At 47.1% G+C, this 17,468-nt stretch overlaps 7 protein-coding genes across 7 annotated transcripts, besides 7 other annotated features; all 7 read right to left on the reverse strand.

Annotated features, from left to right (window-relative positions):
• Window positions 1–17,468: part of a sequence feature (sequence corresponds to BAC RPCI93-28P18) that runs on past both edges of the window.
• Window positions 639–1,622, reverse strand: Tb927.6.1690 (AUT2/APG4/ATG4 cysteine peptidase, putative; the record flags this gene model as incomplete). Its single annotated transcript, XM_840197.1, has 1 exon — window positions 639–1,622. One exon carries the CDS (start codon window positions 1,620–1,622, stop codon window positions 639–641), a length of 984 nt encoding a protein of 327 aa, XP_845290.1.
• Window positions 1,634–1,680: a microsatellite.
• Window positions 2,135–2,707, reverse strand: Tb927.6.1700 (hypothetical protein, conserved; the record flags this gene model as incomplete). Its single annotated transcript, XM_840198.1, has 1 exon — window positions 2,135–2,707. The coding sequence occupies one exon, from the start codon at window positions 2,705–2,707 to the stop codon at window positions 2,135–2,137; it is 573 nt and encodes a 190-aa protein (XP_845291.1).
• Window positions 4,093–4,422, reverse strand: Tb927.6.1710 (hypothetical protein, conserved; the record flags this gene model as incomplete). Its single annotated transcript, XM_840199.1, has 1 exon — window positions 4,093–4,422. The coding sequence occupies one exon, from the start codon at window positions 4,420–4,422 to the stop codon at window positions 4,093–4,095; it is 330 nt and encodes a 109-aa protein (XP_845292.1).
• Window positions 4,447–4,472: a microsatellite.
• Window positions 5,021–7,315, reverse strand: Tb927.6.1720 (hypothetical protein, conserved; the record flags this gene model as incomplete). The annotated part of the gene is made up of 1 exon (XM_840200.1): window positions 5,021–7,315. The coding sequence occupies one exon, from the start codon at window positions 7,313–7,315 to the stop codon at window positions 5,021–5,023; it is 2,295 nt and encodes a 764-aa protein (XP_845293.1).
• Window positions 5,486–5,532: a microsatellite.
• Window positions 7,734–7,755: a sequence feature (AT_rich).
• Tb927.6.1730 (hypothetical protein, conserved) lies at window positions 7,842–11,672 on the reverse strand (the record flags this gene model as incomplete). Its single annotated transcript, XM_840201.1, has 1 exon — window positions 7,842–11,672. One exon carries the CDS (start codon window positions 11,670–11,672, stop codon window positions 7,842–7,844), a length of 3,831 nt encoding a protein of 1,276 aa, XP_845294.1.
• Window positions 12,279–12,301: a sequence feature (AT_rich).
• On the reverse strand, window positions 12,697–14,172 carry Tb927.6.1740 (hypothetical protein, conserved; the record flags this gene model as incomplete). Its single annotated transcript, XM_840202.1, has 1 exon — window positions 12,697–14,172. The coding sequence occupies one exon, from the start codon at window positions 14,170–14,172 to the stop codon at window positions 12,697–12,699; it is 1,476 nt and encodes a 491-aa protein (XP_845295.1).
• Tb927.6.1750 (hypothetical protein, conserved) lies at window positions 14,687–16,792 on the reverse strand (the record flags this gene model as incomplete). The annotated part of the gene is made up of 1 exon (XM_840203.1): window positions 14,687–16,792. The coding sequence occupies one exon, from the start codon at window positions 16,790–16,792 to the stop codon at window positions 14,687–14,689; it is 2,106 nt and encodes a 701-aa protein (XP_845296.1).
• Window positions 16,809–16,835: a sequence feature (AT_rich).

Consider the following 17,468-nt stretch of genomic DNA (forward strand, 5'->3'; position numbering starts at 1 on the left):
TTCCAGCGGACTATAAAAATGCCGATGGCAATAGCGATAATTATTGTGATAATAGCAGTCAACCTATGCACCCGATTGATAGTCGCAAGATAATCACAAACCACCGTGTGTAACATATGGTTCAGGAGTTTATTGAAAGTGGCAAAAAGTTATAACCTCTTCCATGCGCAAAATTCCCCTTGAGTTCACCACTCTCCGGTTGGCCGCTGTCGCGGTGATAGAAACGGAAAAGGAATTTCTTTTTTTTTCTTCAAAAAAGGAAGAAAATACAACAACACAGGAGAGAGACCTCCGCTGTCACGGCAGCTGTAATGCTACAGACAGCACATCCTCCAAAAAAGAAAAAAAGTCGATACAACTATTAACACTCATAGAAATAATCGTTTACAACGAACGAACACAACAAAAGAAGACGAATTAAAAAAACCTCTATGACGAAGCTGAATGATTTGACAACCATTTCCTAAAATGATCGGTCATTCACAAAATCTCCATGGATACCACCGTCATCATATTTTCACTTGACACAGCAGAGAGGGAAAAAAGCAAAAGAGAAAGAAAGAAAAAGCAGGTCCCAGCAACAGTAAAGAAAGACTAAAACGTAAACAACTACAGTCAAAACCGACCAGCACAAACACTCATGGTTCAGTTGGCCACTCCATTACTAATGAATCCACTGGGGTATGGGGTCCACCACGATACACAGACACTATCGGATGCAGTTTCTGCTTTGAAAGTCCTTCGATTCGCTTTTGAAGACTTTCCCAACGCGATTGGGAATCAACAAAGAACCCTAAAAAAAATGAAGTGTCCACTTGACCATATGGAACAGACCGTAAGTTACTCGATGTTGGCTTCACAACCCCCGTTTCGCCTGGCTCACTCGACAACAAAGCATCTTGTGTCTTGCAGTGAGGATCCAAATAAAGCAATAATTCCTGTGCTCCAGTACCGATGATATAATACCCACGGTTAGGGACACCGCCCACCATTCCAACACTCTCCGGTGCAAGCAACAGATGCTCCAGTGAAAGAAACATTTTTTGACTCATGTAACGGCTTGCACCACAACGTAAGGGCGCGAGTATAAGAACGTTTCGCGACTCCTTCAGATGGCAACTTACCTCTTCTGCAGGAACAGCACCAGCCACTGTAATGACAACACTAAGTGGACTCGAAAGAATTCCCCTTTCCGTTGCTCTTTTAACGCAACCACTAATAGCCTCACATCCCTGACTTGGTGCCCAGTAGACGGGTCGGAGCGACTCACCTTGCTTCAGTATGTGGCGCACCATGCAGTGTAATGAAAAAGGTGCTACTTGTTCATCATCCAAATCGGCGAAGTATTGTAACTTACAGTCTTGTGCGCTGTGTCTCCGCAGACTGCAAGCCAAAAGCATTTGCGTAGCGCGTGCCAGGCAACCCCATCCCTTGTCTGACGTAAGCGTAGAATAAGGAAGAGGATCGAAATACCTGCGGTAGGTGAAGAGGTAAAAGGAATTCTCAAGGTGCTCGTCCAACTGCTGAGGCTCCCTTTGGATCGTGCCAAGAACACAACACGGATACTCAATGTGTGCATCACAACCGACAACGGAGTGTACGAAATTTTTCAGACGCTCCATACGAATCTACGATATATATATATATATATATATATTTGTATATCTATGTATATTATATGTGCTTAGCGACACACTGCTTTGTTTCTTCGCTTCCTTATGGTGTTGTTTTCACTCTTCACTTTCCAACAATTAATGGTTATTAATGACGTCAGGTTGCGAAGTTGCGTCGCAGCCTCGCACAGCTCAGCAACGGAGTCTGGTGGCCGTCAGATGAACTCGTTTCGCCACTGCTATTCCCTTTTCCTATTGAAAAGGCGCTGTTCAGCGGGTGTAACCGCAATTCCCACCATAGAGAAGTAATAACAAACAACAATTAAAAGGGAGAGGGAAGAAATGCAGTGAAAGCCAACAAACATTTAAAAGATAAAAGAAAAGAGGAGAAGCAATAAACCACGGGTAATTCGTTCGCGCGCACGTCAGCGACAACACGATAAGGGCCCCCAACCTCGTACCCACACACAGAAAGAACGGAAAGCACAGATTTCGTTCACATGTAGCCGTACCCAAATCGACTAACTGTTTGGGTCGAACAAAAACTCCATTTGATGACTGTGCCGTGGAAAAAAGTGTCCCGTTAGGCGAGATCCCGTACGGTGCGTGTTAACGTATGATGTGTGCCAACGACGCGTGGGAACCCGCACGTCCCTCCCGAGGGCGCATGGGATGCACCATGCTTTGCCATCTTTTGAGTAGAACTTGTTGTGTCCGAGCCTGTATTTACATCGGTTGCACTTGAAACAACCGAAGTGAAAAAAGTACCCCTGCGGCGTAGGCACTGTTGCGTTACCAGCAGGTATCCACACGTAGCTATTGACATCTCCCGCGTCAATGGGTTTGTCACAGTTAAAACAGATTGCATCAGGTGGCACAACCATGGGGCGGTCCACATCTTCATTATAAGCGGGAAAGTGCGGCCGTGACTTACATTCATCATGAGGCATTGCTGTGAGGTGCCGCGCCTTCGACTGCGTCCACCAGCGGCGGCTGTGTTGCGTGCGAACTTTATGGGATTGCGTAGGTTTCCCATGCATTGCTCGGCACTGAACCAACGTTACAACAACACATGGGATACGTGACCGCAACATATATTGTTACTCGGCAGGTATGGGAAGAAAAACAAAAAGATTGAAAAAGGAAGGATGGAGGCGAATGGAACTCCACCTTTCCTTTTCCTTCCCTTGCTATTACTTCTTTTTGTTGATGTTGTCCGAAGCCCTACTGACTGTACCAAGCACACTGTGCTTGTAGCACATATATGAGAGGAAAAGAAAAAAAAGTAGTTGATGAATGCAAGCTATCAATACATATACACATTAACACCAAAACAATTTGTGTCTTTTTCTTTTTTTGTTAATTTCTTCCCTTGCTGCCTATTTGCCACGTTCTAATAAATTCTAACGATGCATTTCTGAGTTTTGCAGGAGAAAAACAATTGCTCATCCATTCAATCCTCTTCCCCTGTCGATACGGTTCCTCAAGTTGTCGGAAGCCGGAAAAAAAAAATAAAAACAAATGCAGCAGGAAGTGTGTACTCAAATCTATGTGAAAGACTCCACGCATTGAATGGGAATCCGCATGAGGACCACATCATGAACCGGGAACTTGTGGTAACGAAGCACCACCAATAATAATAAAAAGGATAGCGAAACCGAAAAAATAGGCATCATGATTCCTTTTCTTTCTTCTTCACACTAACACGACCAAACAAACACATTAGCTGTACTTAACAGGAACAGCATTTCATCAGTATTATCCACACGGCGACGGGCAACAAACACCAGTAATGGCGCCAAGAAAGGCGTGATGAAAGCATCCGCTTGCCTCGGCAAACATAAACTGCGATCCGAAATAGTCACGAAAGAAAGAAAAAAACAAACAGAAGAGGAAACTCAGCCATACGTGTTAGGTACGGCTCTTTATTTTTCCCCCTTTCTCCCATCTCCTTACCTTTTCCCTTAAAAAAAAAAAAAACAATAAATTAAGGTTTCTGCCCCTGCATTTTACCTTCAAAAAAAAACAATAAAAAGAATGGACAATATTAAAATAGATATGTGACAGAGCAACTCTTTCCTTATATTACATTTTCCCCGTATCAACGGACCGCACCGGCACCGCATCCCCGGGACGTCTAACCTTAACTGTGAATTCATTATCAATCCCACATCCCTTTTACTCTCAAAGCATCAAAACAGCTGCTACAGTCGCTATATTTTGAGCACCCGACATGCATGAAAGATGTCTCTCAGCATCCGACGGCTTCATCTCATCTTGTCTCCAAACGCCCGCCATGTGTATTTGCGCACACGGGGTGTTGGTAATCTATGGGAGCCTTCATGATTTAACATCGATGAGCATTAGGGCAAATCCACTCGTTACGCTCCCCTTTCCTGTATTCCCTCTTACAACTATTCATTTATTCCTTCATTCTGTACTGTGCCATCTGTCCGTGTATACGTCTATATATGGATGGTTAAACCTTAAGAAATTCCTGCGAGAGCAAAGGGCGATCCTCCGGGTAAATGCTACCATAAATATCTGGACCCAACTCCTCTACCAGTTCTATTATCTCAACATCATAAGGTGAATCCACATCATCCCAATAGCGATGCGTTAAGCGATCGGCATCGACATCCTGTATGTCAAAATGGGTGCTAGTGCCGCTGTTACTGTTCTTTCTGTCATTCCCACCGTTGCTCGTACTAAAATCCTGAGAACGGAAACCAATAGCGCCAAGAGGAACAGCAAATACTGAATTCCCTACTGCCCGCAGTGGCCTAAACGCAGCTAGCCGTCGTAACATCCAACACTAATAGTCCCCCCACCTCACACACACACACACACACACAAACAAATAAACAAATATTTATTTATGTATGCAGGTAGAGAAAGGGAGCTGAAGCACGGCGGGAGAACGCCCGGAACTGCGAAGGCAACGGCAAATGATGGAAACAAAATACCGACAACAGGGAGTATAGAGAGTCCTCACTCCAAACCTTTACGTCACTATGTAGTTTATTTTGCTATGGTGGAAGTACTCGTTAGATGAGCGACTGCGAGGGAACGGGGGAAAGCTATTAAGCTTTCTCTTGGTGCAAGTGTTCTGGATGGCAAAAACCGAAGCAAAACGCTACAACTACGAATAAACAAGGAAAACAAAAAACAGTCAAAAAGGAAGAAACATCGCCTTTCGATGACACAGGTGTACAAATGCATAACCGCAGGGAGAGACGTTTCTATGAAACAGCTTGTGATGTATAGTGTAGTTTGCATGATCAAAGAACCGTAAGAAGGGGGACAAAGAGTCTATACATGAGTAAACAACGAATGAACAAGGGGTGAATGGGCCTTTCCATTCAACTTCAGGTTCAACATTTCGTAAAGTGCCGAATCATACCGTATTAATGTGCAGCGTTCATTAGGCGTGCCACTTCTTCCTTGCTCTGAGCTGATGAGTTACACGCTCCCTCAAGAAATTGTGTGGCCGCTGCCTCGAGACCAAGCGCTGAATTCGAGAGCTGGATGGAACGAAATCGGGCAGCTAAGGGGAAAACCATCCCTGATGAAAGGGTGTTGCTCAATACATTACCCGCGCCCATATGACAGGGTGCCTCTGCGGGCAGCTCCAGGGCAGCGATGTGTTCCTCATTTTGACGATAACGCGGCGCTAAGCGCTCCAGCACTTGGGCCAATGCATACGGTGTCATTTGAGGAAAGTACTTAATCAATGTAGGGTAGAGGCTACGTAACAATCCATTCACGGTCAAGCACGCCACAGACCCGTTTGTGGTGGGCCACCACACAGCGTTGTCAGTGAATACGGCGCAAAACACTTCTTCTTTTTCCTGCTCCTCATACGGGGGCTTTTGCTGTTGTTGCTGCTGTTGTTGTTGACGCTGCAGCTGCTGTTGTTTTGTCAACCCCTGATACAAACCAGATGTTTGGCTCGTTGGCCTCAACTCGTATGTAACGACCTGCTGCAACGGTGGCAAGTCGTCTATCTTGGCGACAACACGGTTGTAGTGCACATCCCATAGGTAAGTGGCGTCTTCACAAATAAGCAACAAGAGTGGGAGGTCACCTAGTGGAACTGTTACACGCAAACCATCGACCTCATGTATGGAATTAGCGGTCGCACAATTCATTAAATTTGCTAAATGCGGTCCTCTCACATGTGCCAACGTAGTGCAGCCTTTTGTCTTGAGCGCTACTGTGACTGATGGCACGTGACCATGACCACCATCAGAAATATAGGGTGTCACTCCTAGCTCGCACGGGCTTTGACAATACGATGGTGACCCGATGTTGCACACAGAGGCAATGCCTCTGGCATCCATGAAATACACACAACTGTTCTCACACACCACAGCAACCAGAGATCTGTCCCCAGCGGCCACTTCTGCAGCGACAATGACACTAGGAAGTAGGTTTTTGTGGCTGCTGGGAAGTGAAAGATGATCCCCCGGGATGTTTACAGTGCTCGAAGCGCGCGACCGGCCTCTCCTAGTATGTCTCTCTGACGTTCGCGGTGTTCCTTTGGACTTGGAAGCAGAAGCAGCAAGCCTTTCAACATTGCTTTCTGTCCCTATAGCATCAACAGCTGCCAACACGGCCGGTTTCCCCTCTGTACCACTCCTAGAGGGACGCAGAGGACAGCGGGAGAAAGCAGTACTACCTACCCACAGCAGTAACCCCAGTATGCAGTGCCTGCTGAACGATGAGTCCCCGGACGCCGGTGGCATGGCAAAACTCCCGGTGGTTGAATTCCTTAGGTTGTTCGCTGATGCGCAGTTACTAAAGGTTCCTAGTGACTGAGTTTTAACCCCAAACGAAACTCCCTGTCGTGACAGATCAGGGATGTAGAAAATGCGAACACCCCCGCCGCCAAAGGCTCCCTCGGCGTACGCAACACGTGCTGAGGCGCCCAAAACGACACGAGACACTTCCTCCGAATCAGTATCCCGTGGGATCTTTAATGGTGGAACCGATATAATCGTCACTCGCGAATCGTTATTGTAGCACACTGAAATGTGTGCAGCGTTATGTGATAGTTTCAGAGAGCTAACAGTTTCTAGCATGGGAAAGCTTTCACATGCAATTTCCACCACCTGCTGTTGGTACCTCCGCCGACGCGAAATGGAGTAGCACTCGCCCCTCTTCAGGGTCACTAGTAGTACAAAAACACTTCTACGGTAGCCCACGGCCACGGCCCACTCCATGTTTGAAACGATTACGGCGTCAAGCGCCACCACGGGCCCACCGCCAGGATCTAAAGCTACAACTTCTGTCGATTCGAATTGTCCGCGCTCTACAGAGCTGGAATTGGGGTCCCCTTCAACACACGTTAAGTAACCACCGGCAAGCGTCACGTGGCCATCGATGTAGCCGAAAACCAGCGCACCGCTGTTAGCAAAGACGGCACTAATCTTGGTTGACACTCCCGCAGGGCTGTTGGGTGGGGACGGATATTCGACAGGTACAATCAGCTTCGGTAATGCGAAAGTACTCAAAACTTCCACTGGAACCTGAATTTGAGGTGGAGCTTCGTTGGCGAGTCGGATATCACATGTTTTGGTAATCTCGCGTATATGGCGTTGGGGTGCTGTTGCGTAGTCCAACGCGTCGTTAACGCAACGCATCACAATCTTCGTGAAGAAGCGCAAAGGTTGTACCGTATCATCGTAAAGGTACTGCATGTTATTAGCTAGAAATGTGATAATACAATATTTTGCGTCTTCGTTTTCGGGTTATACGACTCGCAGTATGCAAAGAAGAGAGAAAGAGATATATGTATATTTGCTGCACAGCCAAGCACCAACAACGACATGGAAGAAAGGGTAATATCTGTCCTTAGGGCACTTGCCAATGAAGATACAACAAATTATATTAAATACGTAGTAACGCGTGCAGATAGCAACATGATTATCTTTCGTGCTTCGCCACCCACCCCTTCCAAAGGATGGGAAAAATAGTTTATTCATTCTCAAGAAAAGGGGCTGATGATGAACCACATGGATGAAAGGAGAAAATACTTTAAAATCTCCTTTTCTTGTGAATTTAAACTACCATTTCCCCCTACTATTATCTTCCTCCCCTGGTGATTTCAAACAGCAGATAATTTATTTATTTTTTTTAAGCACACGGAACCGTAGGCGGTGTTACAACCTCCCGATTTTTTACTTCGCTGCCTTTTCCATGCTGGTGACGCTGGCACCCTTTAGCTCACCAATCACTATCACTGCTATCAAATGTGGGCAATTTTCGCTGGGGTACCTTCTTTGCAGGAGGCCCCTGAGCCGGCGGCTTCGCTTCCCCCCGGCGGATTTCGGCACTGTTCCCTTCACGCGACGAACCCGAAGACTCATTTCCAGCAGCACTACCCCCACTAATAACAGGGGGGTTGATGACCTCAGCGGATCTCTGTAGGCTTTCATCGGTAATTGGTGGGGGTCCATCCGAGTCGCTATCTTCTTGCAGTGCTTCAGCGGCAATCGGCGGGGGTCCATCAAGTTCCGGTGATTCGTTAGGATTGTCAGCAACAACTGGCGGAGGCCCATCAAAATCATCGTTGTCAAACGGCGGAGGCCCATCAAGTTCCGGTGATTCGTTAGGATTGTCAGCAACAACCGGCGGAGGCCCATCAAGATCATCGTTGTCAAACGGCGGAGGCCCATCAAGTTCCGGTGATTCGTTAGGATTGTCAGCAACAACCGGCGGAGGCCCATCAAAATCATCTTTGTCAATCGGCGGAGGCCCATCAAAATCATCGTTATCAATCGGTGGGGGTCCATCAAGATCATCGTTATCAATCGGCGGGGGTCCATCAAGTTCCGGTGGACTGTGTGAAGCTTCCAACGGGGCAGGAGGAGGCACACAACCACCTGTAGAAGAACTATGAGGTTCATAAAATTCAACTGGTGGTGGACCCTCGTCATCGGCGGATAATTGGGGGTCACCGGCTCCGGCACCCAACGTAGTAACAGCAGGTGGGGAGGAAATCACTTCGCCGTCATTCGGTGCGTCTTTTGGCAGTCCATCTGTTGGTACCTCCTCTCCCTCTTGAACGCCGTCTGTATCCGGAGCAGGTCGGAGTGATGGTATGTATTCAGCAAACATGTCAATTACAATTTGAAGAGTGGTTTCCTCCTCTGATACAATGCAGGCACGCATTTCACCCTCTCCCAACACGAGTGAGCGCTGTTCTGCCGCTATGGCAGCGATCCGTGTCACCAAACTCTTTTCATTTTCATAATCAAATAATAGCCCACTAAGTTCTGCACATTCCTCGGAGTCAATGGCATTGCGCACGCCACTCTCCGTTGCAATTAAGTCATTTTGATCAGCGATGTGAACACTAGTTGTCGCATCCATAACGATAGAATGGAATTCGGCCTCTTCCTTCAGCAAAAGCACAGCGTACCCCCTGGCGCATTCACGGCGCAGCAATTGTCTTTCCTCCAACTCTGCAGACCATCTCGCTTCAAGGGCACTCAAATCTTCAGCGAACTTTTCTAGCAACGTAGAAGCCAGGCGTTCTGCTTCGACGAAAAGCTGCTGCCGCTGCTCTGCCTCGCCCTTAAACATCAATGTAACTCTGTTGAAAAAGTCCTCCATTTGCATAACGATATCAAAACGGCCTTGCCTCTCTCGTGTGTTGAACTCACAAAGAGCTTCACCATCTCGCTCAATCATCAAAGCATACACAGCTTTAGCAGTCGACTCATAGCCCGTCTGTAGTGGCAACAGCCATCCGTTATATAACTCTTCCAAACTCTTTTTGTAGAGCATCAGCGTCGCTTCCTCGATCCACTGGAAGCGCCGCCGAGTTGCCGAAGCCAGTTCTGCAAGGTATTCCCGCTCCTGAAAGCTAAAATTAAGCGGTCTCCTCTTTCTTAGGTCTTCCAAAAGCGCCAACAAGTCGCTGACCTTAACCGGCCGCCGCAGTCGGTGGGCGAGAGCAGCAAAAGCAGCCATGATTTTGTCCCGACCACCTTGCAGCCTACCACGTGCGTTGCTAACCAACATTTCTAGTCGCCCGCGCCTGAAGTTCTCCTCGTGTAGCTGAGCGTTGAGACGTGCCGCCCTCGCGCCAGTGGTGCGCACCGTCATTATACCGTCCTCAGCAGCCTGTCGAAGGTCCGCGCGACAGATATTGAGCTCCGCAAGAAGACGCTGTGCCTCCAGCGCGAGCTCCTGCTGCCTGTGCTCTGCTGCACTCCCTCGACTTTCCGCCTTTCCAATAGAGCGACCCTCTGCTTGACCGCGCCTGAAATTTTCCTCTGACGTGCGGGCACGATCCGCCATAAACTTCGCCTCACGCGTTTGCAACTCCGTGATGAATTCTGTGCGCAACTGTTGCACCTCCATTGCGCGTCGTTGCCGCTCATCCTCAACAACCTGCGCATGCTGCGTCCGCTGCATGTCCGCCGCGCGCCGAACATCTTCAAGTTGGCCATTCTTCACGTGAAGTTCAGTTTTTGCCCTTGACAGCTGCTCTTGAAGTGTGGCTATAGTGGCCTCCAATGCCTTACGACGGGACCTTTCCTCTGACAGCGCATCTTGCAGATTATTAAGGGCACTAGCGGCTCTGTTTGTTTCTTCCGTGTTTAAGGAAGAAGTGCTACGCAAGTCTCGCAACTCTGTTTCGGATACCTGGAGAAGTTGCTTCACCGTCTGCAGATGTCGTTGAGCATCGTCCCGCTCCATTGCCGCCTGGTTAATTTGCTGCTGTACCTGCATGATAGCTCGCTCTCCCTCCAGTCTCACATCAGAAGCTGTTCGGGTGCACTTGTTCTTCTCGTCCAGCAGCTCCTGGGAGGCGAGGACCGCGCTGTCTACGCGCCGCTGCATTTCTTGATTACGGCGATCCAGCTCCCGTATTAATCCATCCCTTTGAGAGATAGAGTCGGCAACTCGGTCACTTTCCATGACGAGTTGCTGAACCGCTTCCAAAAGCGCTGCGTTTGTCAGCCTTGATGGCTTTGGTCTATTGATGGCGCGCCGCCATTCGGCTGCTGTGGCCTCACTGATACTGCGGACGGTACGAGAATTTTCCACCGCCCCGTTAAGAAGCAGACCCAATCTCTGAAGGATTTCCATGTGTCCCTCTGGTACGCCAGCACCGGGCTCCACTGCAGAACTGCGTTGGGCAGATAATGCTCCCGGGGCCTCAACAACCCCCGCCCCACTGAAAGGCACGACAGCTGCCACGACATTACCACCCGAGCTACCTTCACTAGTTGGGACGATCAGAGCTCCGCTTCCTTCTTCGGCAACCGCTAAATCATCACCAACAGTCATCACCGTAGGTACACCGTCACTTTCCATGTTGAAAGTTTCGTCCTGAAGTATGTTTATCAACTGCACGACGAAAGCGGCACCATCGGCACCATACATGTTTCGGCGCCCATGCGGCAAGGCGGCAGCAGGCACCACAATGACGCGAGTGGAGCCCTCTCCCATACCGATCACTCCGCTTTCGAAGCCGTAGGCATCTGGAAAGTCACCCTGTAGGAGCGCTGCCGTGGACGCAACGGGTCTGAAGCAATACAACTCCTCCCCATTTGACTCCAGTAAGTCGCCCAGAAGTGGGAGCTCTGCACCACGAACAGCATAAGCCGTATAATGAACACGCGCACGGTTATGCTGTTGGAGTCGAATGTCGACGCCGACAGGCATGAAGTCACTGGTATGTGCGGAATGTGTGGGTCGCCCTGCCAGCGCGTAGGTGGCTATTCCCAGAGCCGCGAGGAATGCCTTCTGTTTCTCTCCACTGAGAAACGCACACTTCCAATATTTTCCGGCCCCATCGCGAAAACTTGCGTACATGCCGGTGTTCAACTGGAATTGTACGCTTTGCTCCAAACTTGAAGATATTGATGCCACACACAACGTTTCACGGCGGTCGTTGTAACACACAATACTGTACCTTGGCCGCCCTGCCGAGGTTGCTGCTGCAACAATGGCACACGCACAATTGCCACGTTCTATAGCCGTTCCATCAACCACTTCAAATAGAGAAATCGGTGCGGCAATCAGTACCTTCTGCTGCATCACATTCAGCAGCAAAGGTTTTTTGTGGGTAACGTAAAGCAAGAAAATGAAAAAGTTACTAAGTTGTGTGTATATATATTTATTTATAACTGAATGGACGTTTCCGTTAGAGGATAGACCTTCCTTCTCTCTTTATCCTTCCTTGAGGAAAGGCAACAACTACTTTGCACAAAAGAAGAAAGTGTTTATGCGACGCCGTAGGCGCTAAGTTAGAGGCGCATACTGACTACTCAAGCAAGAATCGTATGACCGCTTAATTAAGACCGGGCGTGCACAGCGAGAAGGAATCGCAACCTTCTTCGTTGTTTTTATTTATTACTATGATCACCTCACTCATTCAACGCTTGCCCGTCACCACCCCTATTCCGCGCCACTACCATTAACACACAAAACAATCCCAATGTCATTTCCATAACGGCAATATGGAAGCAAAAATGAGAGAAAATTGGAACATAAGGAAGAGTTAAAAAACAAGAGATAAGTGACATCAAAGGAAAGAAGGAGGAAAAAAAGGAGTAAACTTCCACACCTTTTTTTCACACTTCACTTACCATATCCTCAACCTTTCCCCCTCTTCACTTGCAAAGCATACAGATGTTGTATTTGTTATTATTTTTTTAAATATATATCCTTTTAAACGCCGTCTCGCATCGTTATCAATCCGCACATATTCGGCAAGCACACATTCCCCATGGGCATATCAACAAAAGGACTCTTTAAAAAAACAAAAAAAAATATGTGCAATGAGATAAGTATATGAGATGTTAGAATCAATGTCCATTATTATATTGTAAAGGCCAAGTGTGGAGGATGGAGGACTTTTTAAAAAAAAAAAGAAAATTGAAAAGCGGCCTCTCCTCCAAAACGAAACAAAGGGAATAATTTCTGTGAACGACCGAACTCGACGCGAACACCCACTTCAACAAACTCATCCCTCCATGCTCAACTCACACGTTAAGGCGCACATAAATTTTCAACATATTGCAAACAGCAGCAAAACAGAAAACTTCCTTGTCTTCCATCCTCAGCCCAAGTGAGTTGCGCTTGTGCGTCTGCGTGGCCGATAAAAGGTGCGAACGGTGATGCACGACAGCACCGACGAAAAAAGGGATAATGTCAACGAACCAACCACCATAACTCTCACTAACGAATCATCCTCACAATTCTGTCCCAAGTGAAGCTGAAGAGACAACTTGGACTTGAGCACCTCTATCTGCTTCATGACGTCCTGTAATTTGTCACGGTTTTCGTTATTACTCCGCTTGAAGTCCTTCACTTGCATCCCTAACCACTGCAACGTGATCTCCCTTTGTGCGGCTTTCAACTCCATATCCTTGTGGCGCGAATTCAAGTCTACTACCTCCTGCTGAAGCGTTTTTATCTGTTTACTCATTTGGGCAAGCATGAGTAATACCGAACTGCTGGTGTGTGGTTTGGAAAGAGCGGTAATTTTGTTTGATAGCGCGACACGAGATACGCAGAAACTGAGTAGGTGGATCACATATAGATTCCGTTCGTGTGGAAGACATGTTCGGGACGCATTTTCTGGTGGAAGAACGGTGGAACAGTAACGCTGGGCAATGGTATCTAAATACATGCTATTGAAGGTGGTGCCATTACACTTCTTGGTTTTACTTCCATCATCCTTGCAGCCATTTAAGTCCACACAGAGATTGCCTTCATAATTTGAGTGCTTGAGTAGACCACCTCCTGGGGAGCGACTGTTGGTCTCGTGATGATCCTCAACAGTACTAATAACAGCAGCAGTTACGCCAGCACCACTGGTACCGTAATCTATGCCAATGGCAGTGTGTTTGTCATCCTGAGGAGGGGACACAATTATTAGTGGCTCAGTTAACGGAGTGGGTGGAATAGAATGTTCCTGTTCCTGCTCGTGTTGTTGTTGTTCCTCTACGCTAACAGTGTAATCCTCCGTAAGAGTTTCAAGTACATCCACACCGAATACCTTGAAGGTGGTGAGCGCGCACCATGAATGTTCTCCGTATGAAGTTGCCCATAAGAAGCGCAGGAACCGCACAGGTTGCTGATTTGCCACATCGAAATGTTGAGTGCCCCGCCACGGATCCGCTTTGAAGTGTCCCAGCACTCGCCATTCATTAGTTGGGTACCTGCTACTTCCAAGCACAGTAAAATTTTTTACCCTGGAGCTGAAATGCTCTTGGCTCACAAGTGTCATGATGCGAACCTCGATACCACGTATAAGTTGCACGGTGAAGTATTTCCGCTGTGTATTGCAGGGACACAGCATATACTTCTCATTATCTTCATTGAGAACTGAAGATGCATCAAGGCATTCTGGACTAAAATCAGTCAACGTAGCACCCAAGTATGCCGATGCATAATTTGTTGTGAATCCTTTGCTCCGTTCGTGTGGCTTCTCATCACGCCACCCGGGTTCCGACGGTCTGAAAAAAGTCGATGCATACGCGGCAGCAACCACAACAACAAAAGCCGCCGCAGGTAAGTAGTACCGTTTCATGATAAATAAATGTGTCTACACGTATGTTTATTATATATCTCGCTTTAACAAAAAGAAAAAAAAGAAAATGTGTTATCCTACGGTATCCCTTGCGGCCTATCCAATGTGCCCCCTTCTGCTATTGAGGGAATAAAAACACATCAAAAGCAAAGGGGAGAAAAAAAAAAGGTCGAAAAGGAGGGAAACCAGATTGCCGTAAAGAAACCATGAGCGGAAGGTGATTACCTCCACACTCCACTCCGTATGCAACAGCGGTACCAAACATTTTCACCAGAGGGACAAACTTGCGTTGTTACGCACTCAACTATGCGAATGAGTTAAAGAACTTACTCAAACCGAGACCACAGCAACATGATCTGCAAGGTGGAAGATATCGCCTTTTTTTTTCCTCCCATATCCCCACAACTTCTCTTTAATACTTTTTTTTTTAATAACGGTCGCACAACTAAAACACTGCTTGGTCCTGTGTGTTGAAGTTGCAGCAAAACGTTACTACAATGCAAAAAAAAAAATGCTACGAAGAACCTCCAAAGAGTTCCTCAAATTCCCTGTCAATCTCCATTCCAACATCACGGGTATCACCGGCAGCTGTGGCTGATAAATCCACAGTCGCCGTATCTGTTGGTACTGCAGTTGTAGTCAACAAAAATGTTTCGGACCCACCACCAGTTATCAAGGGAGAAGAGTTCGTCGTCTCCCCCAAATTTTCGACCTTCGGCTCCTGCTTGTAAGAGGGTCCCTTGTAAGCCGCAACACTCGTGATAAGATCAAATTCATCGTCGCTGCCGGTATCATCACCTCCTAAAGAGAAAGCGTTCTGGCGAGGAGCGGAGTCTTTGAACTCCTTGACTGATTCAGCTTTTGCAGATGTCAAATATGCGGGTTGCGACTGGCAGCTCTTCACCAACTGCGCTGGTAACGACGCCGCCGTACCGGATTCTCCAAAAGTTGCCGTCGTATTTATGGTTTCGACACCACCTCTTGGCTTCAGTCGCTCACTAACACGTTTGAACAACCCCATTCCCCATGTTTTAACAGCTTCAACCTGTTCCTTCGCTTTGTTGCTAATTTCCTCAGCCTTTCGCCGCGCCTCAGTTCCATCAAAGTCCACACGAGGCACGAGTTTCGCGAGAACATTGTTTCGAAATGTGCCCGAGCCACTCAACAACACGGTGGTTTCACCGTTAGCAGTTGTCTTCACCATCGTGATTTCATTAGTTTTCATCAATGAAATGACAGTGCGAAAGCGGCCGCTACTCACATATGGGAGCCCGCCATGAACCAAACGGAGCGTTACTACATTCAATAAATTGATCTCCTCTGTTATTTGCCGCCCAGTGCCAAACACACAGAGGTGCCCTCCGCGTGTCGTCGAGAGTGTTAACACCAGTTTGTTGATCTTTTCCGTATCGAAGCCAATATCGTCTCCTGCATGAACTGCAGCGGGCAATCGGGCGGCATCGAAACTAACGCGAGCCCGGCAATCCACAATGGTGTAGTTTATGGGCGGGCATTCAGAAGGTTCAGATGTTGTAGTCGTAAATGATTCTAGATAGTCACCGCGCTCTAATGGAAGGGCCGCAAATGACGAGTAATACTCTGCAAGTGCTTGCGGTGTCTTTTGGATGCTACTTGGCTGCCCTCTACCAAAATTACCAGGGTACAGCAGTGTTCTAATCACGTGCCGTGTGACACGCGGTGTATTTCGCCGCACAACATCTGCATTTTGCACCAACGCACCTCCAGAAGAAAGTGGTACAAGAGCCGCCGACACACAACCATGAGGCTGAAAACTGACGTTGTTATCACCAGACACGGGCAGTTGAAAGATAATTGACTCCATTGCCATCTCCAGTTCCTTCTTCGTGTTCAGATTCAGGAAGCGTTTACGGCAGGAAATTAGATATGCCAGTATAAAATACACTGTGTATGTAGCATCACCTGTTACTAACAGCCAATCCCACACCTGCACAGCCGATTCAGAATTACCGCCCATTACAAAGAGACGCCGCGCCCAACGGAAAATATAAGCACCGATATCAATCAGATGCTGCCCAAGATGAAGAGACAACTGGGGATCGTGGTACTGAAGTAGAAGACGGAATAATGCTATAAGTGCGTCACCATACAGGGAGGAAGATTCAGGTGCCACAAACTCTTTACAAAACGCTTCTAACAGAAAGAAAAACATGCTCAGCGTCTCCGACTCAGAGGGCAAATCTGCAGCGGCAACAACAGAAGCTAATGCTGTGGCAATGGGTGCAATTCGCTGATCAAACGCACACTTTGTTTCATTCGTGAAATGGTACATGAAACCCTGCAACTCGGCATCTTCCCACCTCTTGTTTTTGCTTCCCAACGTTTCCTTCAACTGCACAAGAGTGGAGTGTTGAATATTATCCGCAGCAGACGCGTACTTGGCAAACGATATTGTCCCATATTTCCTCTGCTTGTGTAATAGAAGCCCACAATACAAATTGTAACGCCGTCGTGCAGACAAAACATTTGACATTTGTTGGACTCGCATGCACGCCTCCCGGAGTGACTCCGTTGTCACATATTGCGACTCACATCCTACCTTGTCCAGCAGTTCAAAAAGTTTCTCAGTTGCTCCACTCATCGTAAACTACAACAAGAAATAAATTATTATTATTATTTTTTTTCCCCCACCCTTCCTTTCTCACCCAAAGAAATACAAAAGAAAAAAAGGGAATAAATTTGATTAAAAAACAAAACAGGAGAGAGAGAGAGAGGGAGGGGGAAAAAAAAGGTTTGTCTCCCGCGTATGTCCAATAGATTAGAGAAGTAGTTGATGAAAGGAATAAAAAGAATATGCCTTTTTTACTTCCACGTACTTCCTATCGATTTCCTTCCCTTAAAAGTTGAAACATGTCCGGACGATGTATGACTCACATTCCTCATTCGCGTTAAATGCAAAATAAAAAGAAAAACGGGGTAATAACTCAATTACAGAGGACAGTCAATGCCTTACCTACCACACTACACCAAAAAAAGAAAAAAGCGAAAATCTGTCAGGAAAATAAAAAAAACGAATTGGTCTTGTAATTTATGTGCAGTAACAGACCCGTTCACGCACATACATACATATACAAAAAAAAAGGAAATGAAAAAACTTTTTAAGTCGAGTAAGACTTAGCTACGACACCCTTTTTTTTTCTATGTAAATATTAAAGAGGAAAACATATAATAATTTATTGGTAGGGTTCCACGATTCCTTTCGCAGCCTCCGGCAGAAAAAAAGAAAAGGAAAGAACGAGACCATAAAAATAGGAAAG

This window comes from Trypanosoma brucei, chromosome 6, assembly GCF_000002445.2.
Source record: "Trypanosoma brucei brucei TREU927 chromosome 6, complete sequence".
Taxonomy (NCBI): Eukaryota; Euglenozoa; class Kinetoplastea; order Trypanosomatida; family Trypanosomatidae; genus Trypanosoma; species Trypanosoma brucei.